General features: G+C 37.2%; 1 protein-coding gene across 1 annotated transcript in view; it reads right to left on the reverse strand.

Annotated features, from left to right (window-relative positions):
• The window catches only part of IMPACT (impact RWD domain protein), a 28,799-nt gene extending 9,455 nt beyond the window's left edge, over positions 1–19,344 (reverse strand). The window contains exons 1-6 of the mRNA XM_042780255.1: positions 19,309–19,344; positions 18,068–18,196; positions 17,042–17,094; positions 15,449–15,511; positions 5,784–5,869; positions 1,801–1,923 (exon numbers count right to left, since the gene is read on the reverse strand). Coding sequence (XP_042636189.1) covers positions 1,801–1,923; positions 5,784–5,869; positions 15,449–15,511; positions 17,042–17,094; positions 18,068–18,196; positions 19,309–19,344 — 490 coding nt within the window. The remainder of the gene's footprint in view (positions 1–1,800; positions 1,924–5,783; positions 5,870–15,448; positions 15,512–17,041; positions 17,095–18,067; positions 18,197–19,308) is intronic.
• Positions 19,345–19,715: the final 371 nt, after the last annotated feature.

A 19,715-nucleotide genomic window follows, 5' to 3' on the forward strand; every position in this document is an offset into this window, starting at 1 on the left:
TCTGGTTAGCAGTCAAGTGCTTTAGCCATTATGCTACCAGATCTCCTAGGGCAAAATTAGGGGCCCTAATTTATGGCATAAATAAGACTGGTAAGCATAACCCAAAATGCACAAACAGCAGAAGATAAACTAAACGAATGGGACCTTCTAAAAATTAATTTTTTATGTGCTTAGAAAGACTTCTCCAAAAGAGTAAACAGAGAACCTACAGATTGGGAGAATATTAAGCAGTAACATATCTGACAAGGGACTTAGATCTCTAAAATTTATAGAAAACTCCAACAGCTCAACAACAAAAAGACAAACAATCCAATTAAAAAATGGGCAAAAGACATGAATAGACACTTCACCAAAGAGAATATTCAGGAGGCCAACAAACACATGAAAAATAAATGTTCATGATCATTAGCCATTAGAGAGACATAAATCAAAACAAAAATGAGATACTATCTGGTCCTTGCACTAATAGCAAAGTTCAACAAGGCAGAAAATAACAAATGCTGGCAAGGACGTGGAGAGACTAGGACTCTCGTACACTGTTGGTGGGACTGTCAAATGATACAACCACTGTGGAAAGCAGTATAGAGATTCCTTAAAAAGTTGGAATTAGAAATATCATTTGATCCAGCTATCCCATTACTAGGCATATATCCTAAAGAAGTGAGAGCCAGGGCAAGAACAGATATATGCACACCGATATTCATCACAGCAATTTACAATAGCAAAAAGATGAAAACAACGTAGGTGCCCATCAACAGAAGACTGGATAACCAAACTATGGTACAAACACACAACAGAATACTAGGCAACACTAAAGAACGTAGAATCTGCAAAACACTGCATAATGTGGATGAACTTAAAGGCCATTATGCTGAGTGAAATAAGTCAATCACAAAGGGACAAATAATGTATTAGCTCATTACTGTATAAAGTCAAGGAAAGGTTTGTATATGGAAGGAAACTTTCTCTGTTCGTTACCAGGGGTGGGAAGGGAGAGGAGGAAATACTGAAAAAAATTAAAATTAAAATTAAAAAAATAAATAAACCTGACAGCTAAAAAAAAAAGTTCCCTCCTATTTCTATTCACTAGTTCACTGGTTGGTTGAATCTTATCAAATCAGTTTGTCTTACAACTAATGCAGTACATTTCAACCGTGTATGAAAACATAAAAACAGTTCTGGAGAAGTTTAAACAACTTGCCCCCCCCCCCCCAAAAAGAAAAGAAAATCACTGCCCCGGTTTGTGGCAAGAAAAGGACAGAATACCAGGTTCAGGTTGGATGCTTTACCTTCTCCTTGATATTATCCTGTCCTTATACTGATTGTGATCTTTGTACTAATACAGTCAAATATAGCATTAAAGCCAATATGAACTGGATGCTAATTATAACTCTGATGTTCACCCTTTTTCTTCTAACAGTAGATTCTGTTTTCCAAAAGAAATCCTGTCTCAAATACATAAACATAGAAATGAATAAAATAGAAGCTCTGGTGACATAGTGCCTAAGGCATTTGACTACTAACCAGAAAAGGCTAGCATTTCAAACCCACCAGTCACTCCTCGAAAGGAAGGTTGGGCAATCTACTTCTGTAGTGATACTGCTTCAGAAACCCAAGGAGGGGTTGCTATGAGTCAGATACGACTTGACGGCAGTGATTTTTTTGTTTTGTTTTGTTTTATACTTAGGTTGAAGTAGGGTGGAAGCCCTGGATTTTACTAAATTTCTATAACATTCCAAAGAACAATACATAATACCACTACCCCACTCTCCTCAAAAGAACTAGTTAGTAACATCATACCTGTTTTATTTTCAGTGATCTCAGTATCCAATTCTTTAACTGGACTTTCTGATTCACATGCTACAGTGAGATCATCTTCACATTCAACGTCTTCCTCTTCAGTTTTCTTCTTTATTTCTGGGTCTATGTGGACAGGAGACATTACGATTAATCTTCCAAAGCAAGTAAGAAATTACCCTTAAAAAATGCTGGGTCACTCAGAGGAAGATCTATGTAGGAGATCCCAGATAAAGTAGGAGAACAATGTGCAGCAAAACTCAAAATCATTAAAAAAAATAAAAGGGACCAGGTTTGCTAGTCTGATAGAGCCTGGTAGAATCCCTGAGACTATAGCCCCTACCTGCCCTTCAGGTCTGGAATTGAAACCCACTCCTGCGGCTTCCAGCCAAACAAAAGACAGGCACATGAGCTGAACATTTACATTAGCTAGATACACTCCTTGGAGAGATCAATCATGGGAGAATAGAAGGGCTGTGTATGCACAGGGAGACAGCTTGGAGGCAGGAGTGCATGGGAAGGAAGGACATGGGGAAGAGGTAACTATGGGGAGGAAGTGGGGGGGAGCTGTTGCATTGTGGGAAATTGCAGTCGACAGTCATGAGACAAAGTATATGTGAGCTGCTGTATGGAAAATGAATTTGGTCTGCAAACTTTCACCCAAATCACAATAAAAATTAAAAAAAAAAAAAAAAATTGTTGGGTCTTGGCATCTAAACAAGGAGCCCTGATGGTACAATAGCTACTCACTTGGCTGCTAACCAAAACTCTGGTGGTTCAGACGCATTAGCTACTCCCACGGGAAAAAGATGTGACAGACTGCTTTTGTAAAGATTACTGCCAGTCTAGGAAACCCTAAGGGGTGCTGTGAGTCAAAACTGACTTGACAATGGGTGTGGTTTGGTTTTTGGTGTCTATGAATTTTTCAAATGAAGGAACCAGGGATCTCAGGAGAAGTGATTGATTCCTGGATTGGAGTCAGGAAAATACAACATGAACCTGGAATATCTTGTGGTTCTAGAAAATAAGGAAATGCTCAAGATGGGAGCTTATTTTAATAAGTGTACTTTTTAGTATACACACGGCAACCTGAAGAAGCTCCTAAAGGCCAAAACTGAAAATGTTTGAACAATAATACTACCGAATTTTAAGCCCTGGAATAAAATAAATATAAATGAGTCCATATTGCTATATATAAATAATCAAGCAGTAGCTTTACAGTGAAAACATCTGGCAGAAACCACCTTTACCTAAGGATCATGGAAAACACCACCAATAATAAGACATACTGATTTCATGAACCCTGTGGTATGATGCACTGTGATGGATACAGTATCAATTTTTGTGGTATTTTTCTCAAAAAATGCATAATCTCACTTCAACCGTGAGAAAACATTAGACAAACCCCAAATTGAGGGATATTCTACAAACTAACTAATTAGTACTCGCCAAAAGTGTCAAGGTCATACAACTCAAAGAAAGACTGAGGAACTGCTGACAGACTTGAGAAGACTAAGAGACATAACAACTAAATGCGGTATACTATCCTGGACAGGATCCTAGATTAACAAAACGGAAATTAGAGGAAAATAATCAGTGAAATTCAGATAAGCTCTTAGCTAATAATATTGTACCAATGCTGATTTCCTATTCTTGATAATTACACAATGATCATGTAAGATGTTAATTGGGTAGCAAGGCAAATTAAGCAACTCCTTGTACTATTTTTGCAACTTTAATATTCAAAATTTTTATTTCCGTAGTAATACTGCCTTGGAAACCCAAGGAGGAGTTGCTATGGGTAGGATCTGACTCGAAGGCAGTGCGTTGTGTTGTTATTTGTTGGGTATAATTATTTCAAAATTTAGAATTTCTATATTAGGAAAAGCAATATAAATAATAAAGAGTAAGTTTGCATTAAAGACTAATGGTAAAATCAAAGTAAAATACTTGTTCAACTAGGAGCCCAAGGGAGGAAAATTGTCATGAGCCTTCCTGATACTAGTGTTTATCGTAATTAGGTCTTCGGAATTAATTTTTCCATTTTAACATGAAGTCAGGAAAAATAGTCTTCAATAAAAAAAAAGAATTCCAAGCAAAATTTCTAAAAATTCAAAATTATAAATTGTACAATATAAATTAATAACTCTAAAATTTGAAGAATAGATAAACTGAATTATAGGTATATGTGGAAAAGGGAGCATACCATTTTTAAGATCAATAATTCTTAAAACTTCTTAGCAGTTAAGGAATCCCAAACTTTTTTTGGAGGGGTGGGGGTCCTAACATTTTATTAGTATGCATTCTATTTTGCAATTATCCTGCACTCTAGAATGACAGATTGGCAAATTTTATTTTCAGAATTTTGTAAATCAATTTTCTCTACAGATGTCCTGTAATGCTGTAAATTCAGGACTTGAATGATAAATATTAAGGAAAATACTTTTAAAAAGATTGTTACATGGATGATAACTTCATGCCAGCTAATTCTTCCATCATAATGAAGTTGTAAAAATATTTGCTCATAGAAAAGTGTTAAAATGTTCTGAAAACATATAGACTAATATTATCAACTTTATAGGCGGTCTGGTGGCACAGTGGGTAAGGCATTTGGCTGCTAACCTAAAGCTCGGCAGTTTGAACCCACCAGCCACTCCACAATAGAAAGATGAGGTAGTCTGCTTCCATAAACATTTAAGTTGCCTCTGCCCTACAGGGTTGTTATGAATCAGAAATCAACTCAATGGCAGTGGGTTTGTTTTTTTGGTTTATCAACTTTATATGTATAATGATTTTGCTAAGGGAATACTAAGTAATTGGTTCTCTATGAATAACCTTCTTAAAATTTTGTAACTACTGCTGCTTTTTAAAAAATCTCTCTTTTTCCCAATATAAACACAATTCCACCAGTAGTAACAATAAAACTCTACTTGGAAATAAAATCAGGTTAAAACAAGTTTGTTTTTTCTCTAAAAGGCAAGTGGAACAAAGACTAACAAAGTGAAGTAACAGGAAATGTTAGCAATTACCAAGCTGTCATATGCTTATAGATTAAATAAAAAAAATAATTACTAGAGAAGAAATATCAATTTTCAAATGTTCTGAAATTAGATAGCTGTAATGGCTTCACAAGCTCTGGTAGCATAGTGGCTAAGGCACTTGACTGCTAACCAGAAGGCTGGCAGTTCAAACCCACCAGCCACTCCCCGGAAGGAAGACAGGGCAATCTACTTCCGTAGCGATACTGCCTCGGAAACCCAAGGAGGGGTCGCTATGGGTCAGGTCCGACTCCATGGCAAACAACAACAACAATGGTTCCACAATTTTATGAATATACTAAAAAATCACTGACTATACACTCTTAGAGGAGCTCTGGTAGTGTAGCACCTAAGGCACTTGACTGCTAACCAGAAGGCTGGCAGTTCAAACCCACCAGCCACTCCTTGGAAGGAAGGTTGGGCGATCTACTTCCGTAGCGATACTGCCTCGGAAACCCAAGGAGGGGTCGCTATAAGTCGGGGCCGACTCGACGGCACATAACAATGACATACACTCTTAGAGGGTGAACATTATAGTATGTAAATTATATATCAATTTTCAAAATCAATTTTCTATTTTCCCATGTTCTTTTTCTACAAATATTGGACTCATTTGAAGCCAATGTCTAACTTATATAGTACAATAATTCATATGGCAAGTTACAAGCTTTATATAATCTTAACAATTGTGAATAAGAACAGGGATTTTTGATTCAAGTTCTTTAACCAAAAAACTCCTTTTCTATAAGTATACTATAAAATCAAAGAGGCTAAACCTTGCAGAAAGAAATAAACATAATTACACGACTAAACATACTTTCCAGATAAACATACTTTATGTTCATAAAGCAGAATACAGATTTCCATATAAAATTTCAATAGAATATCGACATGAAATTTTAATTACTGAAAGATTAAAAGAGCATTGATAGTATTTTTCAATCCTACCTGGTTCTGTCATCTGAGATTTCTGTATTAGAAAATCTCTTACTTTCTCCACCCACAGGTAAAGAATACTTTCACCAATATTCTGTCTAAACAAAATTCAGAAAAACAAAATTGTTATTCCAAAAGTTTCCTTCTCAAATTCAAGAAAGCACAGACATATTTACAATCTAAGAAATTATGTGCAGTCTAACCATGCCTTTTAAAAAAGAATTTATAAAAACATAATTTACCAACATTTGTGTATGAATATTTAATATAGGTTGTTTATATTAACATTTAAAATTCCAACTGACTACAAAATTAACATTGCTTACTTAAAATAAGCAGGAGAGTAGTAATCAAAGAAGGGAAAGAAAATTTCTGACTTGTACTGGATAGATTTAAATGTGATTTAGTTTCTACAGTGGATATATTTTCAGTACTGATGTCCAATTACTGCTTGTTCTTCTGAATTATCTGAACAATTTCAAGCTGTTTATTTGGTACACTTAGGATTTTGTATACTTATTTCGATAAAGAAGAATGAAATGCATTTGGGGAATTTCTTCAGAAAGCCAATTTACAAGACCTAATAGAAAATTAATGCAAAATCTCTGTATTATCTTGTTTTTGGCAAAATATTCTAAAGCCCAAATTGAGGCATTTTTGTTCCAAATAATGTTTGGCTGCCTCCAATAACTACATTCACCTCAAAGGATCACTGGGAATAAGAATGTGTCCTGGGTTTGAAGTCATGTCCTTAGTCATGTTAAATGACGGCAACTGTAATGAAATAAAGGCCCAAGTGTCAGTCTTTAGAGAATGATACTCAGTTTAGGGGAGCTCTGGAGTTTTGGTATGTGTGTTTAAAGAAATCACCACACTGCTTCATAGCAACACCATACCTAACCTCCTTCCTCTGAAAGTTCCCCTTGAAACCATTATTTCTCTTTATCATCACTCATCAGCATCCACCAAAGGAAACTCAAAAGCAGCATGTAGAAGAAAACAACACAACTTCTCTAAATAATTCCATACCATCAAATCCTCTCCATCTCACCCATAACCCTCAGCACTAAAATAATCCTTTACGTGTTCTTTCAGAACCTTTCTTTGGAGAGAAAACACAAGTCAATTGGAAAAGTTATATAAAAAAAACAAAAAACAAAAAAAACTACTGAGAATATTAGTTGAGGTTCTACTAAACAATTCCCACTCCTACTCCTTTTAGAAATAGAGAAAGAGGAAGGTAAAATGTACTGAGTATGTGCTAAGTAAGGAATGCTGGTGGCATAGTGGGTAAGACATTTGGCTGCTAAGTAGAAGGTCAGCAGTTCAAACCCATCAGCTGCTCCATGGGAAGAAGATGAGGCAGTCTACTTCTGTAAAGATTTACTGCCTTGGAAACCAAACAGGGGGAGAGACTTCCAGTAAGATGGAGGAATAGGCAGACAAATGACACAGACCCTCTTCAACAAAGAAAAGAAAAACCAATTGACAGAGATACAGAAGATAATCCTGGAACCCTGAGCTTTGAAAGGAACTATACAGAAGTGGATTAGGCACCAACTAGTGGAAAAACCTGGATGAAAGCAGTGAGTAGAGACAGTTGGAGCTGTAGACTGTCAGCTACTCTGATGAGACCAACGGCCCGAATATTTCCAAGTGGTGTTGGGACCTGAGAATTAACCTAAAGATCAGTCCTGGTCACCAAGAGCTGCAGGGACAACTGCTCTGGTGGCCTATGACTAGGAAGGGAAATAGCAAGGAGGGCGACAACCTGAGCTGTGGACTTTCTGCTGTCCAGAGGGTGCAGCCATTTTAATTGTTTACATGTGGCAGCCATTTTAGATATTTAAAGTGACTGAGGTGCAGCCATTTTGAATGTTTACAAGTGGTGGCCATTTTGTATATTTAAAGTGATCAAGGGTGCAGCCATTTTGAATGTTTACAAGTGGCAATCATTTTGTATATTTAAAGTGATAGCATTCTCATTTGGATTCCAGGGGCCTATGACAGGCTCTGTTTGCCAGGGTTGGCAAGGACATACAAGAGGCTGACAAAGGAAAGGAGACAGGTGGTGAGTGTATAAGTGCTGTCAACTAGTGAATAGAGCAGCACAACACAGTACCTTGCCTGCATAGATAACATACAAAGAAAACAAAAATTGTGGGCAAGTCACTCCAACATATAATCACCAATTAAATATAAACACAAAAACATCACAATGCCTCGGAGACAACAGAGCATCAAAGTCTACACAAAGAAGCAAGATAAAGCAGGAGAAACAAGGGACCAGGACACAGACCCAAAACACATCCCTAAGGAAGATGCAGCATTAGAACTACCTGATACGGAATTCAAAAGAATTATATTTAGGTATCTTTAAGAGATTAAGAGACAGACCAAGAAAAACACAGACAAAACCCTAGAAGAATTTTGGAAGAAAATACAAGAACGAAATGACAAAATAAATGAAAAATTAGAAATGATTCTAAATCTGCAGATAGAAATACAGAAGATTAATACTAAATCGTCAGAAATAGATAACACATTGAAAGGGCAAAGGAGTAGAATTGATGCAATGGAAGACAGAATTAATGAGATTAAAGACAAATAACCTGAATACTTCTTTGGAAAGGGATCAATCAGAAAAAAGATCAAAACAAATTGAAGAAAGCCTAAGGTTCATGTGGGAAAGCATCAAAAGGAATAACCTACGTGTCACTGGAATTCCAGAACAGGAAGAGAAAAACGAAACCACTGAGAAAATTGTCCAAGATTTGTTGGAGGAGAACTTCCATGATATGATGAAAGATAAGAATATATCCATTCAGGAAGTTCAATGAATCCCAAACAGGACAGACCCCAAAAGAAAAACACCAAGACATATCATCATCAAACTCACCAAAATCAAAGGCAAAGAAAGAATCACGAGAGCAGCACAGGAAAAACAAAAAGTTACCTACAAGGAACAACCAATAAGGCTAAGCTCGGATTTCTCGACAGAAACCATGCAGGTGAGAAGATAGTGGGATGGTATATATAAAACACTGAAAGAGAAAAATTTACAACTAAGAATTACGTACCCAGCAAAACTGCCCTTCAAATACGATGGTGAAATTAGGACATTTCCAGATAAGCAGAAATTAAGGGAATTTGTTAAAACCAGACCAACCTTACAAGAGATGCTAAAGGGAGCCCTTCGGACAGAGAAGCAACAACAGTCAACAACAACTGACCATTAACACACATGATGATACAATCCAGAAACCAACCTAGCTATGGAAGTATCCAAAGTAAATAAGCCTACAAGATTATCAACAGGGAACCAGAGACACCAACTGACAAATGAGGACAACTACAAACTAAAAAGAGGGAAAAAAATCTGTGTCATTACAGAACTTCTAGATGGTAGGGAAGTCAAGACAACTACAAGACAGAACGGACTGTTCTAAACTTGGGAAGAAAACTATAAATGACAGGATAACCTCAAAGAAAAATGATAAACCTTCACAACAAAATAAAAAAGAGGACCAGCATAAATATTCAGCAAATACTAAAACAATAGCAATGAGGGAAGTGATAATATGATTCATAAACAAAATGAGCTCAGCATAGAAAATTACATGGAACAAAGAAATCAACACAATGAAACCAAACAGGGGTTGCTATGAGTTGGAATTGACTGAATGGAGTGGGCTTAGTTTGGGTTATACACTAAATATACTGAGTACATTATATATCTCAACACATTTAATCCTTATAATAGTCCATAAAGTACAAATGAAAAAAATACACTTAGTGAGATCAATTACCATGTCCAAGACAGTCTTACAAGCAGTAAGATGCCCAAAGCCAGACACGACCCCAGGTCCAAAGCCCAAGATGCCCACTGCATTTTGCTTTACTAGCAAGCAGCTAGGGTCTTACACAAGCTACTAAACTCCTGCAGTTTCTTCATCTATAGTTGTCTCTCAAGGGCTACAAATGCTGGCTGTAAAGAAATAATTTAAAAAACAAACATTTCTTAAAGTTTGAAAAAAATGAAGACTTTACAAAAGTAGTTTCTTTTCAAGTGAGTCTACCCTAATTCATTCAACAAATGTTAAACTATGGCTTCTCCTACATATCAAACACTACATGAAGCCCTGGGAAGACAGTAATAAATGAGATACCGTGTACCTTAGCTCAGTGTTTATAATTACTGTCCTAACAAATTTATGGTTTTGTATATAATTCTCCATATCTCCTAATTGCAATCTATTGAATTTTACACATCATCATAAGTAGTAAGACTGTCGCTAGGTGCCATCAAGGGAGTTCCGACTCATAGCAACCATAGGTACAACAGAACAAAATACTGCCTGGTCCTGTGCAACCACTGCTATTTTTGAGCCCACTATTGTAGCCACTGTATCAATCCATCTCATTGAGGGTTGTGGTAGTTCAGTTTGTGTGTCAACTTGGCTGGGCCTGGTTGAGTGGCTGGGCAGTTGGATGAGACTCTCCATGATGAGACTGGTAATCAACTCCATGGTAGAATCCACTGTGAGGAGCTGAGTTGCTGCCTTAGGGACGTAGTCTACTTCCTGTATATAAGGAGAAGCCTTGGGGAATGGTCTCTAGTTTATGGCACACTTGAACCCTGCACATAGCTATGTCATTTTTCAGTAGCCTGCCATGCTCTGCCGATCTTGGGACTTTCAATGGACTTGAATTAATGGCCTGCCGTGTGCTTTGGGACTGTGTCATTTTATTTGCTGACCTTGGGCTTGTTAGCCTCAGTAGTCAGTAGCTGCCTGAGTGAAGAGATGCCTCTAGTTTCAGTGGGCTGGGAGCAAGAGGTAGAGCTAAAGCCTAAGGTCAAGGGCTTTCACTCAGCCCCAAGAGCCTGGCACTTTGAACTCGGACTTCTAGCCTCCCGAACTTTAAGAGAATAAACTCCTGTTTGTACAAGCCATCCCATTTGTGGTATATTTCTGTCAGAGTGGCATTAGGTAACCAAAGCAAGGGTCTTCCTCATTTTCACTGACTCTGTACTTCACCAAGCATGAAGTCCTTCTCCAGGGATTGATCTCTCTTGATAACATGTCCAAAGTATGTGAGACAAATATCTAGATATTTACTAGAAAACTAGTATATTCAAGATACTGTAGAAAATGCTGCCATAGTGGATAAGGCATTTGGCTGCTAACCAGAAGGTCGGCAGTTCAAACCCACCAGCTGTTCCATGGAAGGAAGATGGGGCAATCTACTTCTATAAAGATTTACAGCCTCAGAAACCTGATGGGGGTTGCAGAATTGACTTGATGCCAGTAAGTTTTTGAGTGAACAGAAAATGCTTTGTGTATTACCTCACTTAATCCTCACAATTCTTTGAAACAAGAAAAATCATCCTTCTGTGAATATTTATGCACATTCAGACATTTTTCTAGAAATAACACCTTGGAGGAATTTTCACAAGCGATGCTTCCACAAGGATAGAAATTAAACCTTGACTCCTTATCTCCTCTCCCCTGGCTCTGGCTGCCTAAGAGGAACATATTAACAGCAGCACTTCTGCTTAGCATCACTTAGTGAACGCTGCCTTCTTCTCTAGTATTTAACACGACTGTTACTGAAGTCTTGGTAAGGAAGTCTTGGTGAGTAAGAAAGGTTTCCTGAGTGAAATGACAATCATTCTTTTCCCTAGACTCCAAAATGCTACCACTGAAGGTGTTCTTTTGTTTGTCTCAATTTACCATTGTTGTTACTGCTGTATTTGTTTTCTCGTGACAATAGTTTCCTATCTTTTAACTATCCACTGAATTTGCTGTGATTGTTGAGAAATGTGGTTTTTAAACTTTTGCCATAATTGTAATAAAATCTTACAGATTCAACAACAAACTAAACAGACAGAACTAGGCTGAACGTGGAGTCCTGGCTATTGAGCCTCTCCTTCCCTCCCCCAAATGGTCCTGGAGGAAGTCTGCTGAATCTTAAGGACTCTGCTATAAAGTTTGTGAACTACTTATTATAATTGAGATGCTATGCTTTCATTTACAAAACCAAATTATCAGAAGGAAGGTTGGGGAATCCTACTTCCGTAGTGATACTACCTCGGAAACCCAAGGAGGGGTCGCTATGAGTCGGGTTTGACTCGACGGCACATAACAACAACAACAACAAGCTAAATCTAAAAAGTCTGGAACAAAATGTTTCAATTTGAGTAAAAGACTAACTTGAATTTAAAAAACTAATATTTTAGTTGACCTTTTTTTGTGGATAACTCTACTTAAATAACTACCATCCAGCCTAGCATAATCAAAACAAAGTTAGGTAATTTGTGACTCTAATTTTACTTGTGGCTCTAATGTTTGTATCTTTAATTTTCCAAAATTTATAATTTATTGAATTAAAAGTAAAACTACTTACAAAATGTACTACTAATCTGTGTAACCTCAGATAAATCATTTGACCTAAGTTTCAGTCATTTCATGTTCAAAATGACAAAATTACATAATTCTTTCAATAAAAACAACAATGATAGCTGCTAGTATGTGTGAAAGTACACTATCTGGATTTTGTCATTTGACCCTTATAGGATATCCCTATTTCACAGATGAGAAAATAGACTCAAAGAGGTCACACCATTTCAAAGACTGGCTTCCAGAAGCTTGTCTCTCCAATGTTAAATTCTGAGATACCATGACACATCAAAATGAAAAGAACTGTAGAATATTAGAGTAACCATTTTGTTGGATTTTAAACTAAGTATTTAATGGACCATCACACATTCAAATACTACAAAAAAATTTAATTCCATTCATTTTCTCTTAAACTAAAATTAGCATAATGTTCTAAGTATATTAAATGTTATTAACCTTCTGTTTTATTAAAATATTTTCACAGATTTAAAATATCTATATATAATTTAAGCAAAAACAAGATCTGATAACCAAATAAATCTATACTTAATTACCAAATGAATCATCACCAAATCCTACATTATATTCTTAACCATCTCTTTAACTGACCATTCCTTCTCCACCCAATGCTCTCATTGCCTCAATAATAGCCTCCACCATCTCCCTCCTGGGTTACTGAATACTGTGTCCCTTCAAACTCTTAATAGACTATCTATCCAACCTTCTTCAACCCCATCTCTTCCCACTTCATTCTCCATATTGCCACACAAATCTGCCTAAAATGCCCAGAGCCTACAAGACAATGCCAAACTCCTTACTTTACTTTACAAACTCCTTTGTCTTATACTTACCTCAATTTATATAACTGACATCTTAAACTACTCGCTGAACTCTGAAGGTGTCAGGTTGCTTCACATTTACACAATTTTATTCATTAGGTTCCCTCTGCCTGAAAATCCCTCTTCTTTTATAACATGGCAAACACTGTTCAAAGGTCACTTTCGCTATGGAACCCTTCTTTAGGTCCTCATCACAAGTCTAGGAAGTTTGTTGCTAAAACCTCCAAAAAGTGATACAGCAGTGAGTCCAAACCTCCTTTAGTAATTATAGCTCTATATTGTATAGACGTATTGGTATACATCTACCTTAATTTTTAAATATCAAACTCCTAACAGAGTGCCAGCATATTATAGATGCTGAAAATAAATGTTTACCAAAAAAAAAAGTTAGTATTTTTCTACTTCATACCTCCCCCCTTCATAAGATAACTAATCATAGTTCATCTTCTTATCTAAGCAAAAATAAAATTTAGCATTCAAAATGATGCTAAATAAACATAAAAACCAGAATAATGTTAAAACATTTGGAGTCATATAAAACTATAAACATTAAGAACTATATTCATACATTTTTACATCATGTTTAATTTTCAAAGACAAGTAGTACTTTTCACTTGCTGCCCCCTGCTGGAATTCTATGGAAAAAATATGATTCAAGGTTGTCGCACTTAACTTTTAAAACAGAATGTACACTTCAGTTTAAACCACTTGTGAAAACAATACCATTCGTACCAAGGCTTTCCAAGTACTTTTAATAAATAACACAGTATGACACATATTCCATCTTTAGAACAAACTTCTTGATAAGCTCTGGCCTGGATCGCAGAGGAACAAAGAGGTGATTGCTTACTCTCACTGTGCCAACCGAAGTGGCCACCTACAACATGTGAGACAATCCTTGCCAGTCCCCAGAGTAAAGCAGGTATTCCAGAACATTATTTGTTTTATAAATTAATAAATATCACTAAAACTAACCAAAAGCAAAGTCTTATCTTCTCTTGACTATTGCATTAGCCTCCTAATTGATACCCTTGTTCTCTTCCAGTTTTTCACACAGAAATAGAATGATCTTTTTAAAATTAATTCTTATAATGTTGCCTGTTATATACTGAATTACAGCCTACAAAAAGAAACGTGGAAGTCCTAACCCCTGTACCTGTAAATATGATGCTATTTAGAAATAGAAGTTTTATTATGTTAATGAGGTTATTCCAGAGTAAAGTGGCTCCTGAACCTAACCACTTTTGAATGGTGTCTCATTGAGTGGTGTCTTATAAAGAAGACAGAATAAACATAGAGACACACACCGGGGGGAAGACAGACATAATGTGAGGGCCCATTTACTAGTAAAGCAGACATGAGAGCCTAGGAGAGAGACCCACAAAAGAAATGGACACATTTGAGACCCTGTTTTGGACTCTTAGCCTCCACAACAGTGAGAAAATAAGACTTTGTTCTTTAAGACCACTCACTTGTGGTGTCTTTTATTACATAAGCACTAGGTAACTAAGATAGTTCCTACTACTTAATTGAAACCCCTCTGTTTCCCACTACTCTTAAAATAAAGATGAATATCCTTAACATGGCCTACACACTCTGCCTGACTTCCTCTGCCATCTTCAGGTCATTTTCTCACTATGTTTCCTCCCTCCCCCTCTTCCCACTTCATACCAACATTACTTTGTTTCCTGAAATGTGCCAAATTCCCTTGACACAGAGTCTTTGCCCATGCTATGCCCTCACTGGAATTATCTTCACCTAATTAACTGAGTTCTTAAGTCAAACAAGCTGTCCTAGACGAGGTCATACTCTGTTTCAAACTTCTTAGCACTGCATATCCTTCTTATACCACAGTTGCAATTTTACATTTATTTTTATGATATTATAGTATCTCTCCCATGTATACAATAAATTCTAGACACCATGAAACACCACATATATCCAGGCTGTACTACAGAGCCTGCTATACAGTGAATAATTGTTGAATGAATGAAAAATACAGTCTATCAATAGATTCTTAGTTCTGTAGCCTCTGTAGCCCAAAATAAGAGAAATGATCATTAAAAATATATCTTAGTTTGGTAAATAATTAAGCTTAGGATTCGGCTGTTATGAATTTCATTCTCCTTAGCCTATGAAAATATCAACAAGAGCTTGAAATATCAAGCTCTTCTTGAAATATCAAGAAAATATCAACAAGAGCTGTATCTCTGAACTTACTTTTATAGTTAAAGTGCTTTTCATAGCTATGTCAAATGTAATTTAAAATTAAACATAAAACCAACCTTCAAGGTTTCTTCAAGCTCTCTTCAAGTACATCTTGTTTTAATGGAAAGGTAGCTTACAGTTTTAAAAAGCCACTAACACAGTCACAGTTTCAACAAATGCCCACAACAGAACTACCAGCAGAACGTTTTGTTAATCACCTGTCACTTACATATATATTTCCTCAAGGCTATTGGATAAATCCATACGTTCTTGCCCTCTAAGCCAAGGAGCACTAAGATGAAATAAAACACAATAAAGAACATTATTCAAGCATTGTGTTTTTATCTCATACAGTAAGTATTGATTAAACCACAAATTGGCTTTATTTAACTTTTAAAAATAATGTATTTTCATTAAAATGTTTTTGTATAAATCCATACAGTTCTAAAATGTTTTCATTAGCATTAACTCATTTGGTCCTCACAATATACCATGACAATGCCAAAACCCATATTATTCAGTTTTAATGATTTAAGAAATGGGTATAGGTTCCTAGGAGTCACTGACTTGCCCAAGTTTATATATATGACAGAGCAGGTCCTAGAATCTAGATTTCCAGATTCAGTGTTTGCCACAACATAAGAGATCCCAATTTCTTCTAACTAGTGTCTCAAAAACAACTCTAACAAATAAACTGGTTGCCATATGATTTGAGGAAAAAAAAAAGATTTTTTTTAAAAAAGGACATTCATGTTTATATATAAAGTGATATATATATATGTTTATATATAAAGTGATATATAGTTATATCACTTTCACTAAATAAAAATATAAGTTACAGAACTATTATTAATATTAAATTTTAATCCCTAAGGCATTTGACTGCTAAACCAGAAGGCTGGCGGTTCAAACCCACCAGCCACTCCTCAGAAGGAAGACTGGGCAATGTACTTCCATAGGGATACCACCTCGGAAACCCAAGGAGGGGTCACTATGAGTCAGATCCGATTCAAGCGCAATGAATTTTTTTTTTTTTTTCGGTTTAGTCATTAAAAATGTTAGCAATTGAGATTTTTATACAATTCTGTTCCTCACAAGTTTGCAGATCTTATTAGGCCAAGTGGGCAAGCTAGATCAACAGGTCAGGACTTAAAGATTAAGCCTGGGATGCTAAGATGGTCACTCAACCACAATGGGGGTGGAGGGGCGGGGAGAAGGACAAGAAGCATCCTTTCTGGAAAATAGGCTGTCTTATGTAGAAGTACAGCAAGGAACTGTGGCTAGGTCATCAGAACTAGATTAGAAGAAACTCCAAGGGTCAGGTTTTCTGGATGACTGGATTGTCTACAAGAAGCCCTAGTGACGTAACATAATCTAAAGGTTGGTGGTTCGAACTCACCCAGCCACTCTACGAGAGAAAGACCTAGCAATCTGTTCCCACAGAGATTACAGGCTAGAAAACCTTACAGGGCAGTTCTACTCTGTGACATGGGGTCACTGTGAAGTGAAAAATCAGCTTGATGGCAACTAATAACAACAGATTATCTAAAGTGGAAGATTTCCTTCTCCACCTCTAAAGATAATTCTGTAGTTGCTTTATTCCTATGAACCCTATGATTCTCTGTTACACTTAGTGGCATATTTCAGTGTACTTTTACATAATTTAGTTCTTTATTTAAATGCTCTATACCAAGTCCAAAAGGTGTTTTTAACTTCTGTGTGCATTTCAAGAAAGGTCTTTTATATAAACACAATGTATAGTATAGAGAAACAATCTTTGAAAAGTATAATCTTTTTATAAAAATATAGAGACATTGCTTACTTCAGTTGATAAATGGGTGGAGCTGTACTTGGGTATTCATTCGGTAGCAGCACCTATGAAGCAGTTTAAAAACAAATCTGTGTACACTTTATCAAGGATCAAAAACTGTATTTGTAAAGCCAATCATTGGACAAATTTCTAACTTGCCAAACTAAAAAACAAAACCATTGTTTTATAAAATCTCAGCAGAGAACTCCCTCCTAGTATTTCTGCTTCCATGTTGAACAGACGTTAGTGATGTGGCATTTTTTTTTTTTTTTTAAGGAGAAGGAGCTAATCATTTGCACAGAAATTCTAAAATCAATGCAATATGAAAATAAGTGTGGAAGGACAGAGGCAAAAGGAAAAGGAAAACTGAAATAGGGGAAGTATACCTCAAATGGATAGAATGGCATTAAAACATTTTTTCAGGCATTTTCCCACAGATTTACAATAAACAAAATCCTATAAAATTAAGACTATAAAATCTTATTAAATATATGATGGAATAGCTAATACACAATACAAAACCATATACATTTCTTTTCAAATAATGTTATATAAAAACAAATACTGACAAAAAATTCAATGCAGCAGCCTTCACGTTGAAAGTGCAGGCAGTCATCTTTATTTTATCCTATCAGACTCTGGATTAGTAACGAAATGAGAATCTATTCTATGAATCATCAAAATTACGTCTTCTTCCTCTTACAGTTAGCCATCTTTGCAGGTTTTGACACTCACCTATTAGATGGACAGGATAAATGAAAGAAAGTGAAACTGAAGCCTGTCAATGGTACATTAATAACATTCCAAATAATTAAAAGAATTGGGATTAAAAAAAATGAAACTATATATTAAAGCATGACTTGAGAGTGATGTGAGATTTAACTGCTTATATGTTTAACTGATTACTGACAAAAGCCAAAAACAACAGAAGACAATTTAGAACATATCACCCAAAAATTATAATTTAAAGAATAGTGGTGAATCACATAGAGTCAATGTTGTAACTGGAAAATGGCTGTAGAGAACGGGAAAAAATACCTGCAAGCAAAGTGTCCATTTGGGATTTTTTGTAGTGTCATTAACTCTAATACAAAATATTTTGGCACAGTCATCAACGACACACCATTCATCGCCATATATAGCTGCCATTGCTTCAATTTCCTCATTCTGAAAGAAGTTGACCAGGGGAGGAAAAAAAGTCAACAAATTTACATACCCTAAAAACCTGGTTTTTAACTCCAGTATAAGGTATTTGCATTTAAAATCACTATGCTATTTAAAAGAACACTTGTATAAAGGAGCCTTCGATGAGCCTTCGCAAATAAAAGGTTCTTTTTATTATTTTGCCATCATTATTCATTTTATTCAAAAGGTTTTTAGTAGCACGTCACCATGTCCTGCTGTCTGGGTGGTTGCCAGACAGTATCGTAATGTCTGGAAACCATCCGGGCTACATCATTGTGCTTTCGGCCACCACCGAGCCAAAATACATACGCACTTCTATACCCTGCATTGAGATTCACAATTTAGAGGATACATATATTTCCTCTGCCCACCTTTTATCTTGTTAACAGGCTATCCCCGCCCCCCTCCCCATTCAGGTTTTGCCATCTACCTAGATTCCTGCTGGTTGTCTCACTCGGTTTCGTTGGATTTGAGCACCGGGGCTAGGTGGTGTTTGCTTTATTTTTGGCAAACACACCCTCGAAACTTTTCAAAAATTATTTTAGTTTGGGGTTTAAAAGAAAAATAACAAGACCTCATGATGAGAAATGAGACGTCAAATATCAATGAAATTTTCCGTCATCTCATTTTGTCCACAAAGCCTTATTGAAAGCCCACGTAAGCCATGTACTGGGGAAAGCTCAGTAATAAGATGACTAAGATTTGGTGGGGCTTCAAGGAGCTCAAGGGTCTGCGTTACTGCCCACTTTGCAAAGGCAGAAATGGGGGATCACAAATGGCTGGTCCAAAATGACCCAGTGGCGACAGGATGGCGGCCAGAACCCGGGCTTCGGCCTCTGATGGTTGACGTATTGATGGTTGGCCATGACATGATCTGAGGTGAGCCCACTACTGCTGAGGAACCGCCAAACCAAGAGTGCTTGGCCGAAAATAAGCACCAGGAAAATGGAAGGTGGCAGGCAAAATGGCACGGCCAGGCGGTGCAGGTGGGACTGGGGGTGACCCTGGGCAAAGGGCCTCTCAGCGGAGGAGGCCCGGGGCGGCGAAGTGAGACCGAGCCAAATCTGGATGATCCGCGCCCGCCGGGGCCTCACCTGCCTCTGGTCGGTCCCTGGGTCTCCCTCAGCCATCTGGCCCCGGGAGCTGCTGGGCGGCCACCGCCTGCCCAGGTCCAGAGTGCAGGGGCGGGGCACTGCGGCAGCAACAGAGCACAGGCTGCGACTGGCCTGACCCGGAACTGCAACTCGGCAGCGCTGCCGCCCACATCTGTTTCCGGGTTGCGAGGCATCTGGGTGGGGGATTCATGCGGTAGCCTCACGTCCACACTCCCCTCACCCGGGCGAAACCAACGTGCATAAGAAGTCCGTCTTCGTCCTGTGTCCTGGAAATTCACTGGGGCTGGGGGCTTCTGCTTGCCAACCATGGCCTTGGTATCATCGTAACCCCCTAGAGACGATGGAGAATCGAGTTTACCGCCACGTCCCAGGGAGGGACTCAACCG

This window comes from Orycteropus afer, unplaced genomic scaffold, assembly GCF_000298275.1.
Source record: "Orycteropus afer afer isolate SDZICR_OR568_19922 unplaced genomic scaffold, OryAfe1.0 scaffold00030, whole genome shotgun sequence".
Classification (NCBI taxonomy): Eukaryota; Metazoa; Chordata; class Mammalia; order Tubulidentata; family Orycteropodidae; genus Orycteropus; species Orycteropus afer.